Here is a 14,458-nt window from a genome sequence, read left to right on the forward strand (position 1 = left end):
AAATTACAACCTGAGTTTGGATAACCGCAAGGAGAAGGAAAGAAAAGTGCGAAACGATGTAGGAAAGAACGAACAGGTGGATACACATGCAGGGAGGGGCTTCTCAGGTGAAGGGGTCATTGTAGGGGGGGAAACATATCCGAGTGCTCAGAAGGGAAACGTTTGTTCTAACGAAGGGGTCTCAGATCAATTGTGCAGTGGGAAAAAAAGGAAAATTGGTAAAGTGCTGATAAATTTTGGCACGCCCAATCGCCTTTTGAAGAAAAAAAAAATGCAGCCAAGTTCGTCCGTGAAGAGTCGTTCCCCGGGAGAGTTGAAGTGCAGGGTGAGGAAGTCGAGGGGTGGTGAGGGCCGGAGAAAGAGGAAAGGAAAAGAGTTAACAGGGGGGGATGCGTGTGGTGTAATGGTGTCCCAGGTGGAAGTAGCGGCAGAATCGTCGGCCCCGGTGGAAGAAGCGGCAGACGCGGCAGCCCAAGTGGAAGAAGTGGTAGAATCGTTGGCCCAGGTGGAAGAAGTGACAGACGCGGCAGACACGGCAGACACGGCAGGCGCCCCCGCCGCTAAACACACGGAATCCGTCTTCCGCGAACACGAGTGGATGGGCCTGATCCTGCAGATAATAGAGAACGATAATTTCGAGCTAGCCCAAAAGTTGATGCTCTTGATTTTTGAGAAGGAGGAGGAGTTATACAAACAGTTCGCAGACGTGGAGAGGAGTGACGCGAGCACGTGTGACGATTTTTCCCCACTCGGCGGAGCAGATGAGCTGAGCCGAGCAGATGAGCCGAACCGAGAAGATGAGCCGAACCGGGTAGATGAACCGAACCGGGTAGATGAGCTGAGCCGAGCAGATGAGCTGAGCCGAGCAGATGAACCGAACCGGGCAGACGAGCCGAAGAACAGTTCTGTGTGTAGTACAGGTGGTGCACCGAAGCAGAAAAAGGATAAGGAAGTGTCTCATTACATGGAGCAAATTGTGCACAGCTGCCCATCAGACTGGCCCCTACTAGACATAGCCATACTGATAATCGTCTCCCAAATAGTATGCTTCATTTTTACCCATAACAAATGGAAGCACTTTTTTCAGACCTGTTCTCTCTTTGAAAAATTCTGCATTCCCATTTTGTTGAACTCTTCTATAATTAATGCAGAGAAGAATGGAACTCCAATCTTGATGTTTGAGCACGATTTTTTTTGCAAAATATTGACCACGAGGAATGGAGGAGAGTTATCCTCCACAGCGAATGGAGAGCTATCCGCCACTGCGAATGGAGAGTTATCCGCCACTGCGAATGGAGAGCTTTCCTCCACTGAGGTGAAATCCCGCTGTGAATACTTAAAGAATGACCACGTGGGGAAAGAAATGACAATTTTGGATGTGATTTTCTTGGCCTTGGCTTCCTACATCACCGTCAGCCAAAACTTAGATGAGTATGTCGAAAGGAACAACGTTGCATATTATTTGGACTTGTTTCGTAAGAGAGCCCGTAAAGGGGGGGTCGAGGAGGAGAGGCGGAGAAGGAGAAAGAGGAAGGTGTCTCGTGTGAGCAGTGAAATGAGGGGGGGCCTCCAAACCAGGGAAGGTCATCACCAAAGCAAGCTTAGCAGCGGCGAAACTAGGGCAGGTAGCCAAAGGAGGCCTAGTAGACATTCCAAGTACACAGCAAAAAAGCAGCGATTTTCCGAACCCCTGCACCAGAATAAGCGAAGTGAGGAGCAATACCTCTGTGAGAGAACGAAGAGGAGAAGAATGACGTATGAGAAGAATGTGAAGCGGAGGCTGAGCATTCTGAGGACAGCCAAATGTATCCCTGCATTGGGTAAACACTCGATGCGTAGAAGGAGTGCCTATCCTGACGCGTGGCATGGGAAGGAAATACCCAAAGGAGACAGTGAAAACAGGCAGGAGGATAATAAAATGAGCAAATTCTTCCTCTTTAGAAATAAAAAAATAGAAACCATTGTGCAATACCATACTAGGAGCCACTTAGAAAAAATGTTGTGCCATATTGTTATCGAAATTTTCAACTTGGTATATGCCTTTGGGGAATACTCCGTGGAGAATGTGCTTATCATTAGGAAGTTTTTCCGCGTGTTTTTAAACTTCGCGCAGAAGAGATTCATCGGCTTGTCTGTGAGTATGCACGCTCGGGGAGGTGGAAGTGGAAGTGGAAGTGGAAGCGGAAGTGGAAGCGGAAGTGGAAGCGGCAGGGGTAGCGTTAGCGGCGAGGTCTGGGGCGACTTGGGCAGCGAACTACACGCTAGCGTTAACGCTACCACTACCGCGAACTGTGCGGCGAACTATACGGCGAACTCTACCGCTAACTCTGCCGCGAACTCTGCCGCGAACTATACCGCTACCCCTACCGCCACCTGCGCCGCTACCTCCGTGGTGCCCCCGCCCCAGAGGATATACGACAACTACTACAACGTGTGGATTTGGGTGGAAAGGATTTTTTCCCAAAACTTTTACGAGCTGAACAACCTGCTGTATAACGTAGGCCTGGAGAAAAGCAGCCTCGTGGGAGAGGTCAATCTAAGTGCCAACTATGCAAAGATAGAAACGATTAGTAAAAACGTGAAGAGATTTTCCACATTGCAGAGGAGGAACTGTTCCGTGTTGAGGAGGTACTGGGCGACCTTCGGGTCCAAGGAGGGAATTGCAGCAAATGGGGAAAGAGACGTAGTTGGACTAGTTGGAGTAGTTAGCGATGGTGATGGTGATGGCGGAAGGGGCAGAACGCTACCACGGTCATCTCTGGAGACATCCATGGAGGAGGCACCCACCGGTTTGATGTCCCACGAGTGGATCCCGAACGGAGAGCTAGACAAGGAAAACTTGCGAAAACATAGAATCCTGTGCAAGCTCGAAAAAAGAGACCACTCGAAGGATAGACTAACCCTCCACTTCTTAAATGCAGTCGAGTGTATCTATCATGTGTACCACTCAATGGAAGAAATTCCTTCTTTTCTTCAATTAAAAAAAAAAAAATATTTTTCAAACTACATGGGTAGTAGCGAAATGGAAAATGGCAAAGGATCAATGGGGATACCTTTTTTGAATGGATCTACAAATGAAAAATGCGATTTGGAGAGAAGCTATTCGAGTCCAAGCCAAGTGATGGTACTTCTGAATCAGTACATGGATGGTAGTAATAAGTACGAGAGGGGAGTGAATGCCCATTTGGGAACGAGGACTAGTGTAGAGGTGGAGGATAAGAACGATCACTGGATTAAACAGCTAAAAAGGAGGTTAAAAATATATGACATACAATGGCATGAAGAATATGAAAAGCAGTATGTAAATTTGGCTAGCTCCATGAAAAAGTTAAAAAAAAAATTCACAGAAAAAAAGCTGTTTTGTAAGATCATGGAGAGTAATGTAAATTCCATTTGGCTAGACAAAAATCAGGTGTATCTTCAATACATCCAAATAACCATCAATTGTAAATTTATTTTGGGTTGTTCCTATGATGAGATTTTTGAGTTCATAAAAGGGAACTATGGCTTTGTGTTTAACATGGTGGAGGAGAGACGGAGGGGCCTCGCAGGGTGTAGGAGTTCCTCATCTGAGGGGAATGGAAGGAGAAAATTTCAAGACGATAATTTTCTACTCATGGCATGGGAAATCGCGAATTTTTACTTTTGCATTTTGTATTACAAATTTGAGTTGAAAGAAATTTTGCAAGAGTTGCTAAAGTGGATTTCTATTTTTAGTGAACTGGAGGAGGGAGATGATAGGGATGGCGACATGGATATGCATATGCATATGGGTAGGGAGAGTCGCGTCGGTTCCTTGGTGACCTACCGGCAACGGTGCGTATCGTACGCCGCGCACATTTTGATCTTCCTGAATGAGTACACCTGCGCACAGAGGGTGCTTAAGCAGTTCTCGCGGGAGTTCCTGCGAAATGTGCGGCAGGGTCAGCGGGGAAATGGCAACCCCCTAGGCAGCGCTCCGTTAGGCAGAGATCCGATAGGCAGCAATCCGTTAGGCAACGACCCGTTAGGCAGCGATCCGTTAGTTTGCACCCCCTTAGGAGACAACCCGCTGGAACCCCGCTGCCCCAAGCAAAGCAGACCAGCCATCGTTCCCACATGCGAAAGAACAGCTCTGCAGGTGCACACCATGAATAAGTGCTACCTGTACGACAAATGGATCAATTTCATGATTAGGAAGTACAACCGTTTGATTCCGTTTCTCCTGAAAAAGAAAAATATCGTGAAGCTAATTCTTTTTAATAATAAAAATGTAAAAATCCTGCTGAAGAAGAAGAAAGAAAAAGTGATCACAAAAAAAGTGATGAGTAAAATGCAGCAACTGCAGAAGGTTGTTTTGTCTCTCTATTGTCTCTGCGTTAAGCTGTACAAGGGTTATTACGACCACGCGTCCATTTTGCATTTCAAAACTGCGCAGCAGTTGTTGGCTGCTTCGAAGTACTTGGGCATTCATATTAAAGAGAGGGAGTCCGTAACGAGTTATTTCCCATCGGAGGGTGCTCATGGAGCTGAGGTGAAAATGGGAAGGACGCTTCTCAACGAGTTGCCCTACCATATGGCTTCAAACAACTTTTTAAGAGCGGATGGTGAAGGGAATTTATTTTCGGGGTGCTCTTTTGGCGATGCAATGGGTGCATCCCCTGCGGGAGGTCGCGCAGCCTCCGAGTGGGCTTCCCCTGGGTTGTACTTGCGTGCGGACAGCACTAGTCCCCACGCTAGTCCTCACCTGGGGAGGAAAACCGACTGCGATGAAGACGTGCAAAAGGAGGGCAGCCAAAAGGAGGAGAGCCAAAAGGAGGGCAGCCAAAACAACGATGACATGTTCTACCTTCACGCGCTTGTTCTGAGCATACAGATACAGTACACTCTCTCGGTGTGCATCATAATCTGTGCAGATTTGTTCATCTCCCCGGCGAAGTTAAATCGACTCGCGGGTGGAAGGCGAGCCAATAAAGACCCTCCTGTAGTGAGTAAGTCGACGCATCCCCCCTTCGTGCGATCATTATTTAACTGCAAAATTTTGCGCAAGCATTATAGAGTTATAAATGGGCACGATTTTGTCAAGGGGAAAGACAGCAATTATTCAAAAAGGAGGAGGAGGATGAAGAAGAAGAAGAAGAAAAAGAGGGAAAAAAAAGAACCTGTGAGTTGTGGTGGTATGGGGCTGTCTGGACATATGCACATGTACTACGTTAACTATGTTGGTGGTGGGGCCAGCAAGGGAAGCCACAGCGAAGGCTTCTTCTCATCGGGGGTGGAGTTACAAACGGATAAGAAGGTTACCTATGGTGTTCAGGACGTAGGTAGGTTGTGTGACCATGGAGAGGAGTCACACGTAGGAGACAGCTCCAAAGATTCTCCCACCGACTGTTGCGGGGACAACCAGTGGAGCAATCAGCCGGACCGGGACTGCCTCTCTGACGTCGTAATGGATAAAACGCATGACTTCCTGGAGGGGGAATGGGCGTCTCCACCGAGCGGCTGGCCCGGTGGCCACCTGATCGGCTGGCCCAGTGACCGCCTGAGTGGCTATCCCAATGGCTACCCAAGTGGCTACCTCAACGGTTACCTTAGTGAGTGCCTGCCCGGCCGCTACGAAAATTTCAAGAGGTCAATTTTGAAAAAAAGGGGGAGCAACATGAGCGTCCGTGATGGAAAGTTAAAGCAGAACGGGGATGACTGCGCAGTGCGGACGTGCGGTCCAGACCCGGTGGACACAAGAAACGCTTATCACATCCTAGTGCAAATTTCGACGTGGCTAAGTAAGAACTCCGCTGCGCAGCTCGCGTGGATTGGTCAGGTAAGGAGAGCACCTCGTTGGTACGCGCGTGTGTATGCCTGCGTTTAGTGGCACGTTCGTATAGCGACACGTCCGTTTTGCGGCACATCCGTTTAGCAGCACGTCCGTTTAGCGGCACGTCCATTTGTTCACTTCTCCCCCTTCGCAGAAGCTTTTTAAGATGTGCCTGCCGGAACTGCTGTGCATCGTCCTGGCCCTCCAAGCCAACATGTTCATGGGAAAGAACATTTTGACGGTAAGAGAGAGGGGCGTGATCTCCGTGGGTATGCAGACGCGTGGGGGCGGCTCCTTATCCCGTTTCTCCCGTTGGGCCGCGTTCCTGCGTGTCCAGGCTTGGTTTGATTTGCCCATCTGTGTCCATCTCTGCCCATCTGTGTCCATCTCTACCCATCTGTGTCCATCTCTACCCATCTCTTGCCATCTCTGCCCGTACCTCCCCTCCCCCAGAACATAAAACGAATCGACCGCATACTGAAGCTCTGCGCGGAGAGCCCGCAGCTGGTTTACTTCGCCGCGGAGTCATTAAAAAACCACAGAAGTAAGACAAATAGGAAGACATACAAAAATTACTTTAGCATAGGAAAAAGGTACAAGGAAATTTTTGTGAAGAGAAAAAGGGACGTCATCGACTCGAAGGAGGAGCTCTTCCAACTGTGTCGTCATTTTTTACCACGCGATGGGGTGGACAAGGGGGGCAACCACGACGGTACTGCTTGATCGTTTGATCATAACAGCTTTAGCAGGGTGGGGGTAAATCGGTATGCTATCTGCATGGCCGTCAACATGTGGTCTACAGCCCGACACCCATCTCATGTGACGTTTTTTCGTCTCTCCTCTACCGTTTTTTCGCCTCTCCTCCACCGTTTTTTTTTTTGTACCGCTTCACTTTTCAATACGTGTACCCATTTGCAAATAAACTACCGTTCGAATTAACTTTTTTTTAAAATCCCTTTTTTAAGATGGCGAAAGTAACTCTTCTGCCATGCTGAGTCTGAAGAGGTGGCTCCAAGGGGGAGCTGTGAAATGGTTGCACGAAAGCGGGGAGCCGTCGGGGGACAACAGGAAAGAAGAGGTAACATGGGGCAAATTTCACCTGTCACACGAGTCGGTTGGGCGAAGGGCGAAATGAGGGCTACGCCAGGAAGAGAGGAAGGAAAAGCAAGGACAAAAAAATTGGGCACAAAAAAGTGAGAAAATAATACGCACCTGTGTCTGTCATGCGTAACGGGGTGCTTCTATGAGGGTCTGCCCGAATGAGCTGCCTGCCCACCTAACTGCTGCTCAAAACCACGTCGAAGAGGTAGTTTTTGATTAGCCCCAATTCGTCGTCCATCTTGTTCAAGCTGCTATCCACAAGAATCGGGAAGAGCTTCTGCGAAAGGGCGTGGCACATCCTCCTGTTCGCAAAGTGGATGCCAGCGTGCATCAAATGAAACGAAGTGCATTCACTTTCCCTGCTGGTGGGTTCATTAAACAAAGGAATCACTTTCGAAAGGTACTCATTCTTTTTGGCAAAGTCTTTCTCATTTTTTATTTTCTTTAATAGGTCATCTTCTAATATGTCATCTGTGCTGTACTCGCTGTCCAGGGATGCTTGCTCCTTGTTGTCATAACTGGGGTGAGCACTCAACCGGTTGGCTCCACTCAAATTGGTGCTGCCTAAGAGGCATTTTAACGAAGGAAGCTTTACGCTTGGTGGGTTCTTCTCCCCACATGATGGAAGCGCGTTTGTTCTGTTCCGCTTGAAGTACGGAGAGAGAAGATGCACAAAATACAACTCGAGTAAAAAAAAAGAACTAGAAAATATCTGCACCTCCAAATTTTTTAATACAAAATAAATGAACGCTTCACAGTGTTTCATTCCACCTTGTTTGAATATGTTGTAGAGGACCGTTTCGAATATATGTCCGCTATCAAGCTGGTCATTTTTTAAGTCGTTGAAAATTTCTTTCCTCACTTTTAGGAGTTTCCTTTTGGAAAAATAGGAATCTAATTGTTGATAAAATTTGCTCCTTTCTTCATTTGAAATATGAATTTGAATGTCCCTATTGAATGGATCTTTCGTTGGTTCGTCTTTGTGAGGGGAAAGCATCCTCTTCTCAGATTGGTCCTTTCGTTTCGCTTCATCATTTTTTCCCTCTTCCTCCTCCCCCTCCTCCTCCTCAGTGAAGAAGATCCCTTTTATGTCGCGCAGGAAACCCTGCCTACGTTGAATTTTTTTTATAATCCTCTCGCACTGACGGTTGGTTAACTTCTTGTGTTTGTAAAAGTCAAAATCTTCGCTATGAAAATGGTGATAAAATTCATTTTTGCTGTTCCTTTTTGGTATTTTTTTTTTACTTTTTTTTCCCTCTTCATCGTCTTCTACCCTCACATCATCTACCTCCTCTCCGATGACACTGTCACGTAAGAACACAATTTTGTCTACTCCCTTATCGTAATAACACTCCTTCTTCCTTGAACCCACTTTGGATTCTTTCCTTCTCTCTATGGAATGCACATTAAAGTGATTTAAAAATTCTTCACAAAAATAGATCCCATTTTTTATTAGCTTGTTGAACCCATCAGGTAGCTCGTTCACAATGAAATTTTCATCTTCGTACAGTTTAGTACTTCTTCGAATGCATCTATACAGATGTTGTCGTTCTTTGGCTAGTTGATTCTTTCGATCCCTCTCATGGGGGTCACTATGCACAGGGGATTCTTTACAAGTTTTATCCATCTCGATATTTACGCTACTTTGTTGGCCCACAACACATGTGACTTCCTTCCCTGGAGGAACCTCCTTGTCGGTACTTTTCACATTGTCATCATCTGCTTTCCCCTCACTGAACTTAACCTTACTGCGGAAAAGGTCAAAGAAGCTTTCCTTTTTGGTCTCCACAATCTCTTCGTTACCTTTGGTTGTATCCATTCTATTCATAGTGACCCTCTCCTTGACTTTGAATATATTAAACACATTGGAGGTGACATGTTCGTGCACCTCTATCACATCCTGTTTCAAATCTGGAAGGACAGTCACTTCTTTCATCCCGCATTCATTCGTGTCTCCCTCCTGCACAGCGTTGGTAGAAAAATCCGTATTGTCCACTAACTTATACTTATCTAAATACTCTACTGCAATTTTGTGATTATCTTGGAGAGCAAAAAAAACGCAGGGATTCTTCAAAAATGGGACATTCCCTATTTTACTCTTTCTGTAAATTTTGTCTTCATATTTGGAATACATAAACAAGGAGAGAAAAAACGTTTCCGAGTCTCTCGTGTTTATTTTGTATCCTTCCATTATGCTCAAGAATTTTAATCCACTAGAGTTGTCACACTCTGTCATGTTTGGATCTACCCTCATCGGCTGAGCATCACTTCCTTCCCAAGTCATGTTTTCATTTCTTGTATAAACAACCGCCTCACACGACTCGGAGGAAATAGCTACAACCGTCTGCCACTCGCTTATGTAAATACATTTGATAAAATTTGTTTCAAAATTTTGGAAATCAAAATCATTAGTGGAATATGTGACTCTCTTTATTTCGTCCTGTTCTATCTGCAAGTCATACATAATGGTGGTTAGTTCCTCCTCGTATTTGTACAAAACCATGAGAAAGAGTGTCCTCATGTTTTTTTGAGCTTCTAAAATTTTTGCACACATTATACTGCATTTTTCATAGCTAATACTAATTTCTTCACTTATTTTACTCAAGTCGTATGTGTTACTTTTTTGTCGGTCTTTCAAAATGAACACTTCTTTATTTGAGTACGTGAAAAGGAACACTCCGTTTTTCTCATCAATGTTGTTCACTTGGTCTGTCCACTCTTGGCACTCGTACAGCTGCTTGTTCCTCATGAGGTGCACTCGTTCGTCCGCGCTCAGAACTAGGAACAGGTGGTCATCTTAGAGGGAGTGGGAGGGGCAAAGAAGTGTGGAGCGGAGCATACTCAAACGTTGGATGTAAGCACAGGGGGGTATAACCAAACGTTAGATGTAAGCGCAGGGGGGTATAGGCAAACGTTGCATGTAACCGCAGGGGGGCATACCCAAACGTTGCATGTAACCGCAGGGGGGCATACCCAAACGTTGCATGTAACCGCAGGGGGGCATACCCAAACGTTGCATGTAACCGCAGGGGGGCATACCCAAACGCTGCAAAGCCACGTGTGCAGTACCTATATGCTTGAGCCCCCGCACCGGCACGTCCACCCGGCAGTGGAGCTTCACCTTCTCGCTGCCATAGTCAAACACGTAAATATTCTGCTGATCCGTGTACAAAAAGGCCTGCGTGTCCGTTTTGTCGTTCTCAATTAAGAGGACATTTTCCTCGAAGGGCTGCGATTTTATGTTTATTTTGTCATTGCTGTCCTTGCTGTTTTCATTGTCAATTTTGTACAGAAAGTCAGACAGGGAAAAAACGTTTAAATTTTTATTAAAAAAGTAGAGGCCCTTCTGCTTCGCATTGCTTATCGTGAAATTGCTGTTCGCAAGTTTTTTTTCCTCGCTGGAGAAGTTTTCATTTCTTTTCTTTTCCTCCTCCACCATGCAAAAACAAGACCCATGTTGGAGTTTGAAGTACTCCGGTTCTTCGATAAACTCAATTTCGTTGATTTCTACCATTTTGTCATTGTAGCTGTGGGTGAGGGAGCACTACGCGGATGGGAGGCTGCGATCCGGGGGAAAATATGAGTGATAACATATTTGCTCGCCTCACTTCAAAAAAGGGGTCAAAACAATGTAGCCTTCTTTTTGCAGTCTCCTCATTTTCCACCCCTCCTGGCTGTTTTTTTTTTTTTTTCAAAATTGTATGAACAGGTCAGGCAGCTGCGCTCATTCGTGTTCATTTTTTTTTTTTTTTTTTTTCCCCAAAGCAGAGTTTCTCCTTTCACAAAAACGAGGTTTAAACAACTCACTCGCACGGTAGTAGCCAAGCAGCGATAGTAGTGCGCATATTTATGTAACAATATGTACCCCCGTGTGACGTGGCAAATTCTCAGCTTACATACAAACCTCGCATATATTTTACAAAAAAAAAAATTAAAAGCAAATCTTCGCTTTGCTAGCCAAAAAGGGGAAATCAAAAGTGTTGCAAAAAAAAAAAAAAAAATGAACAGGTCAGCCATTTCGAAAAAAAAATTTGCAAAAAAAAAATAAATAAAAATAAAAATAAAAATAAACGAGCTAGCTAGCGTGTAGGCAGCTGAACCTAACGAACGAATAAAAAGGCGACACTGGCAGCTGCCAGATGACGCTTCAAATTTTTGTCACCTGTACGAAGGGGCGAAAAAATAAAATTGCCGTGGCGCATAATTTACGCCAATTTGGAACATCGCTCAACCGAGGTGGTCTACAACGTATTTATGCAATAGCGCATAAGCATAATCTATGTACAAGCGTGGGTGATACATAGAGGTGTACACACGTACACATTGGCACATGCTGCACATTCGTGTGTAAATGGTTCTTCCCACCATGTGAGCAGATACTCGATACGCAGCGAAAATGCGCTATTCGGGGGTCACTTCTTTACATGGTATACATAATTGACATTCCTGGAGGGCAACAGAAAAAAGCTGCCACTACTCTCATAGTAGTTACAAAAGTAGTCCAGCAGATAGCAAGCAGATAAGGCATCCTTTCTGCCTGCACAATTTTTGTTGTAAAATTTTGAAAATAAAGTATTATTTTGATCCTTCACTTTGGTCACCATATTTTTTAATGAGAAGTTTAAATAAGTATCCGTTTTGTTTTCCATGTTTGGATTTTCTTTGTTCGACATGATACAATGTTTTTCCACAAAATGATTTTGTTGTTTTTTATAAATATTGCTATTTTTGAATGTGATTAATTCGTTTTTCACTTCGAAGGGAATTCTTCTTGTGCTGTTCCCCAGGGGAGGTTTTCTCTCGCCATTCACCTCGTTCATAAAATAGCACAGGTGTCTGCCCATATCGCTTGCCAGCATGTTCATGTGTGGTCTGTAAAAGTAAAAAATTTCGCCCCCGCATACGTGAATGTGTGCACGTGTATATATTAGCGTGGTATATGCAAGTGTGCTTCGGGAGGACTTGAACGAATGGACATTCCCTGTGGCCCCTACACTACACGTTAGAAACGACATCGTTATCTCCGTGCACACAGAAACGTTATCAAGTAAACTGTGTGTAAGCTGCAGCATGTATGAACTGGCGCAGAAAACTCCTCCCTCTCGTGCACTCGGTTACCCGTTGCATCCGATGAGAACGATCACATTGCTGTTATATATGCATTCGAACAGGTAATGGAAAAAGGAAAAAAAATTATAAATGTAGCCATTAAAGTACTGGGCATAAAACAGAATGACATTTTCCTTGAGGGGTACGTCAAACTCCTTGTTGTAAATTAAATGCTTATGTCTTGCGGTGATTTTCTCGTATATATATTTGTTCTTACATCGCACACACAGGCCTGTGTTCGGGGAGTGGGTTTTACAGAGGTGCTAGGGAGCCAAGTATGCAATTGGGGAAGCATCCATTTGGAGCGGCATCCATTCACGTGGTGACCTGAACGCGCGACTGCACATGTATGACGCTCTTTCTACGATGACGCGAACGCGCCATTTGCCCGCTTCCCTTACCCATGAAACTATAACCGTAGTCAACTGACACGATGTTGTAGCTGCTAAGCGGAAGGTTCCCAATTTCGAGGACGCCGTCGTCCAAGTTTACACTCGAAATATTTAAACTGCTTGGGAGGTGCACATTATAGCAAAGCGCGCTTCTATAGTCTTCATTTTTAAGCTCATTTTTTTGCGTACTTTTTTGCGTGTTGTTTTGCGTATTACTTTGCGTATTGTTTTGCGCACTTTTATGCGCACTTTTCCTGAGTCGACAAGTAGAAACGACTTTTACATACATCACCGTGGCGCGTGGGCTCCTGTTTACGACCCTTCCATCGCCTCCAACTGCACATTTGCACAAAAGGATACACATCGCCGTGATATAGAAGACCATCCCTTTCATCGTCTCTTAGGCATTTTTTTTCTCATTTAACTGGACGCTCCTCGGAATGAATGCCAAAACGCTTTTTATGTCTGCAGGGGGGGGGTATGCGGGGGAAATAATATTTCTCGGTTGCGCTATGCGTAGAGACACACGTGGTAACATGCGCCAAATGGGGACACCCGCAGGGGCCCAGCTTTAGAGGCCACTCCTTACTCATATTTTCCTTCAAATCTTGGTAGTTCCTCTTTTTCGGGTTGATGCTGATTTTTTCACCTGCACATGGTCATACGAAGTTCAAAAAAGGGGGGTTCATTGGGGGTGCATTAGGGATGCATTAGGGGTACATTCGGAATGCCTTCTGGCCTACGTAGGGTAGGGAATCGATACGGAGGAATCTTCTCACGCGAGGATACACACACGCACACGCCTCTATATATGTGGGCTGTGAGCCTGTGTGTGTTTCCCGTTCAGTTGCTTACCTGAATCCTTGGGGGGGTTTGCCTTAACAACTTCCTCCTTCTTCTGTGCGTCCTTGTTCATTGGTGGGGGCTCTCAGAGTAGCAGCTGCGACTGGAGGTGCCGCTGTGGTAGGGGTTGCGACTACTTCTGCAACTACTGCCGCGACTACTGACGCGACTACTGCTGCAGCTACTGCCGCGATTACTGCCGCGATTACTGCCGTGACTACGGCCACGGCTATGGCTACGATCAAGCTCGCCCCCGCAGGTGCCCCCGTGCCTGCACAGCTACAGCTGCAATTTCGTACAACGGCATACGCCGTAGGTTTTGTTTTTTTTTTGTTATTTTTGGGGGCTCCTTTCTCCGTTTGCATTCGCCAAGACTATGCGAATTAGCAGAAAGCTCCTCGCTCGTAAGGAAGTGTGTATTTATCCTATCGCAAAAAAAAAAAAAAAAAAAAGAAAAAACGGGAAACAATTGTAACGCGAAGTTGCAAAAAAAAAAAATGGGCAGAAAGAGGCAGAAAAGGATCACAAAAGGGCCACAAAAGGGCCACAGAAACACCCGAGGTGGCAAAAACGCGAAGGTGGGGTAAAATATACCGAGCGGACACCCAAGGCGCGCCAAAAAAAAAATTTTTTTTTTTTTTTAGCAGCGACTTTCAACCGTGTAGTTGTTAGGAAAGGAACAAAAAGGCAAAAGCGGAACAGAAACAAGCAAAAATAAAAGCTAGTAAAAAAAAAAAAAAAAAAAGGGCTGATACATAATTTATGAAAGTGAATGCAAATGCGCATAGCATGTAATTGCCACGCATATGTGCCCTGCTAAGGTGAGAAGACGAAGAAGCAAACACAGAGAAATGGGAAGAAAGAAAAAAACGCGTTTGACTCACCATGAATGTCTCCAAAAGAGCACATAAACAACACAGCATACATTATGCATAGCAAGCTGACTTTTTCATGCCCTGCAATTTGGGTATGCCTGAATGTCAACGTTTTAAAGAGTTGGTAAAATTTTGTTGAAAAAAAGAAGAATTTTTTTTTTTTTTTTTTTTTCCCGTTGCGAACATGTGGAATGTATTCAACTTCAATAATTTTGACGACAAGCTGAAGAACAACAAAAATGAGAAGGAGGTTTACACGCACGAGGACTTGAGGTAGGCCAGTGGTGCGCACACAGTGTGGCCACGTTGAGGCAGCGTTGGGGTAGTGTGTCCGCATGGTGTCA

At 45.3% G+C, this 14,458-nt stretch overlaps 4 protein-coding genes across 4 annotated transcripts in view; 2 read left to right on the forward strand and 2 right to left on the reverse strand.

The window, feature by feature from the left end:
- Positions 1-271: 271 nt before the first annotated feature.
- On the forward strand, positions 272-6,929 carry PCYB_113820 (hypothetical protein; the record flags this gene model as incomplete). The annotated part of the gene is made up of 5 exons (XM_004223261.1): positions 272-2,134; positions 2,408-5,800; positions 5,949-6,035; positions 6,248-6,506; positions 6,760-6,929. 5 exons carry the CDS (start codon positions 272-274, stop codon positions 6,927-6,929), a joined length of 5,772 nt encoding a protein of 1,923 aa, XP_004223309.1.
- A 141-nt stretch (positions 6,930-7,070) lies between these two features.
- Positions 7,071-10,409, reverse strand: PCYB_113830 (hypothetical protein; the record flags this gene model as incomplete). Its single annotated transcript, XM_004223262.1, has 2 exons — positions 7,071-9,691; positions 9,965-10,409. 2 exons carry the CDS (start codon positions 10,407-10,409, stop codon positions 7,071-7,073), a joined length of 3,066 nt encoding a protein of 1,021 aa, XP_004223310.1.
- Positions 10,410-11,307: 898 nt separating this feature from the next.
- Positions 11,308-12,790, reverse strand: PCYB_113840 (hypothetical protein; the record flags this gene model as incomplete). The annotated part of the gene is made up of 3 exons (XM_004223263.1): positions 11,308-11,767; positions 12,014-12,236; positions 12,406-12,790. 3 exons carry the CDS (start codon positions 12,788-12,790, stop codon positions 11,308-11,310), a joined length of 1,068 nt encoding a protein of 355 aa, XP_004223311.1.
- A 1,508-nt stretch (positions 12,791-14,298) lies between these two features.
- Positions 14,299-14,458, forward strand: part of PCYB_113850 (hypothetical protein) — a gene marked incomplete at both ends in the record, with an annotated part of 6,607 nt that continues 6,447 nt past the window's right edge. The window contains one exon of the mRNA XM_004223264.1: positions 14,299-14,387. Within this exon, the coding sequence (XP_004223312.1) occupies positions 14,299-14,387 (89 nt within the window). The remainder of the gene's footprint in view (positions 14,388-14,458) is intronic.

This window comes from Plasmodium cynomolgi, chromosome 11, assembly GCF_000321355.1.
Source record: "Plasmodium cynomolgi strain B DNA, chromosome 11, whole genome shotgun sequence".
Lineage (NCBI taxonomy): Eukaryota > Apicomplexa > Aconoidasida > Haemosporida > Plasmodiidae > Plasmodium > Plasmodium cynomolgi.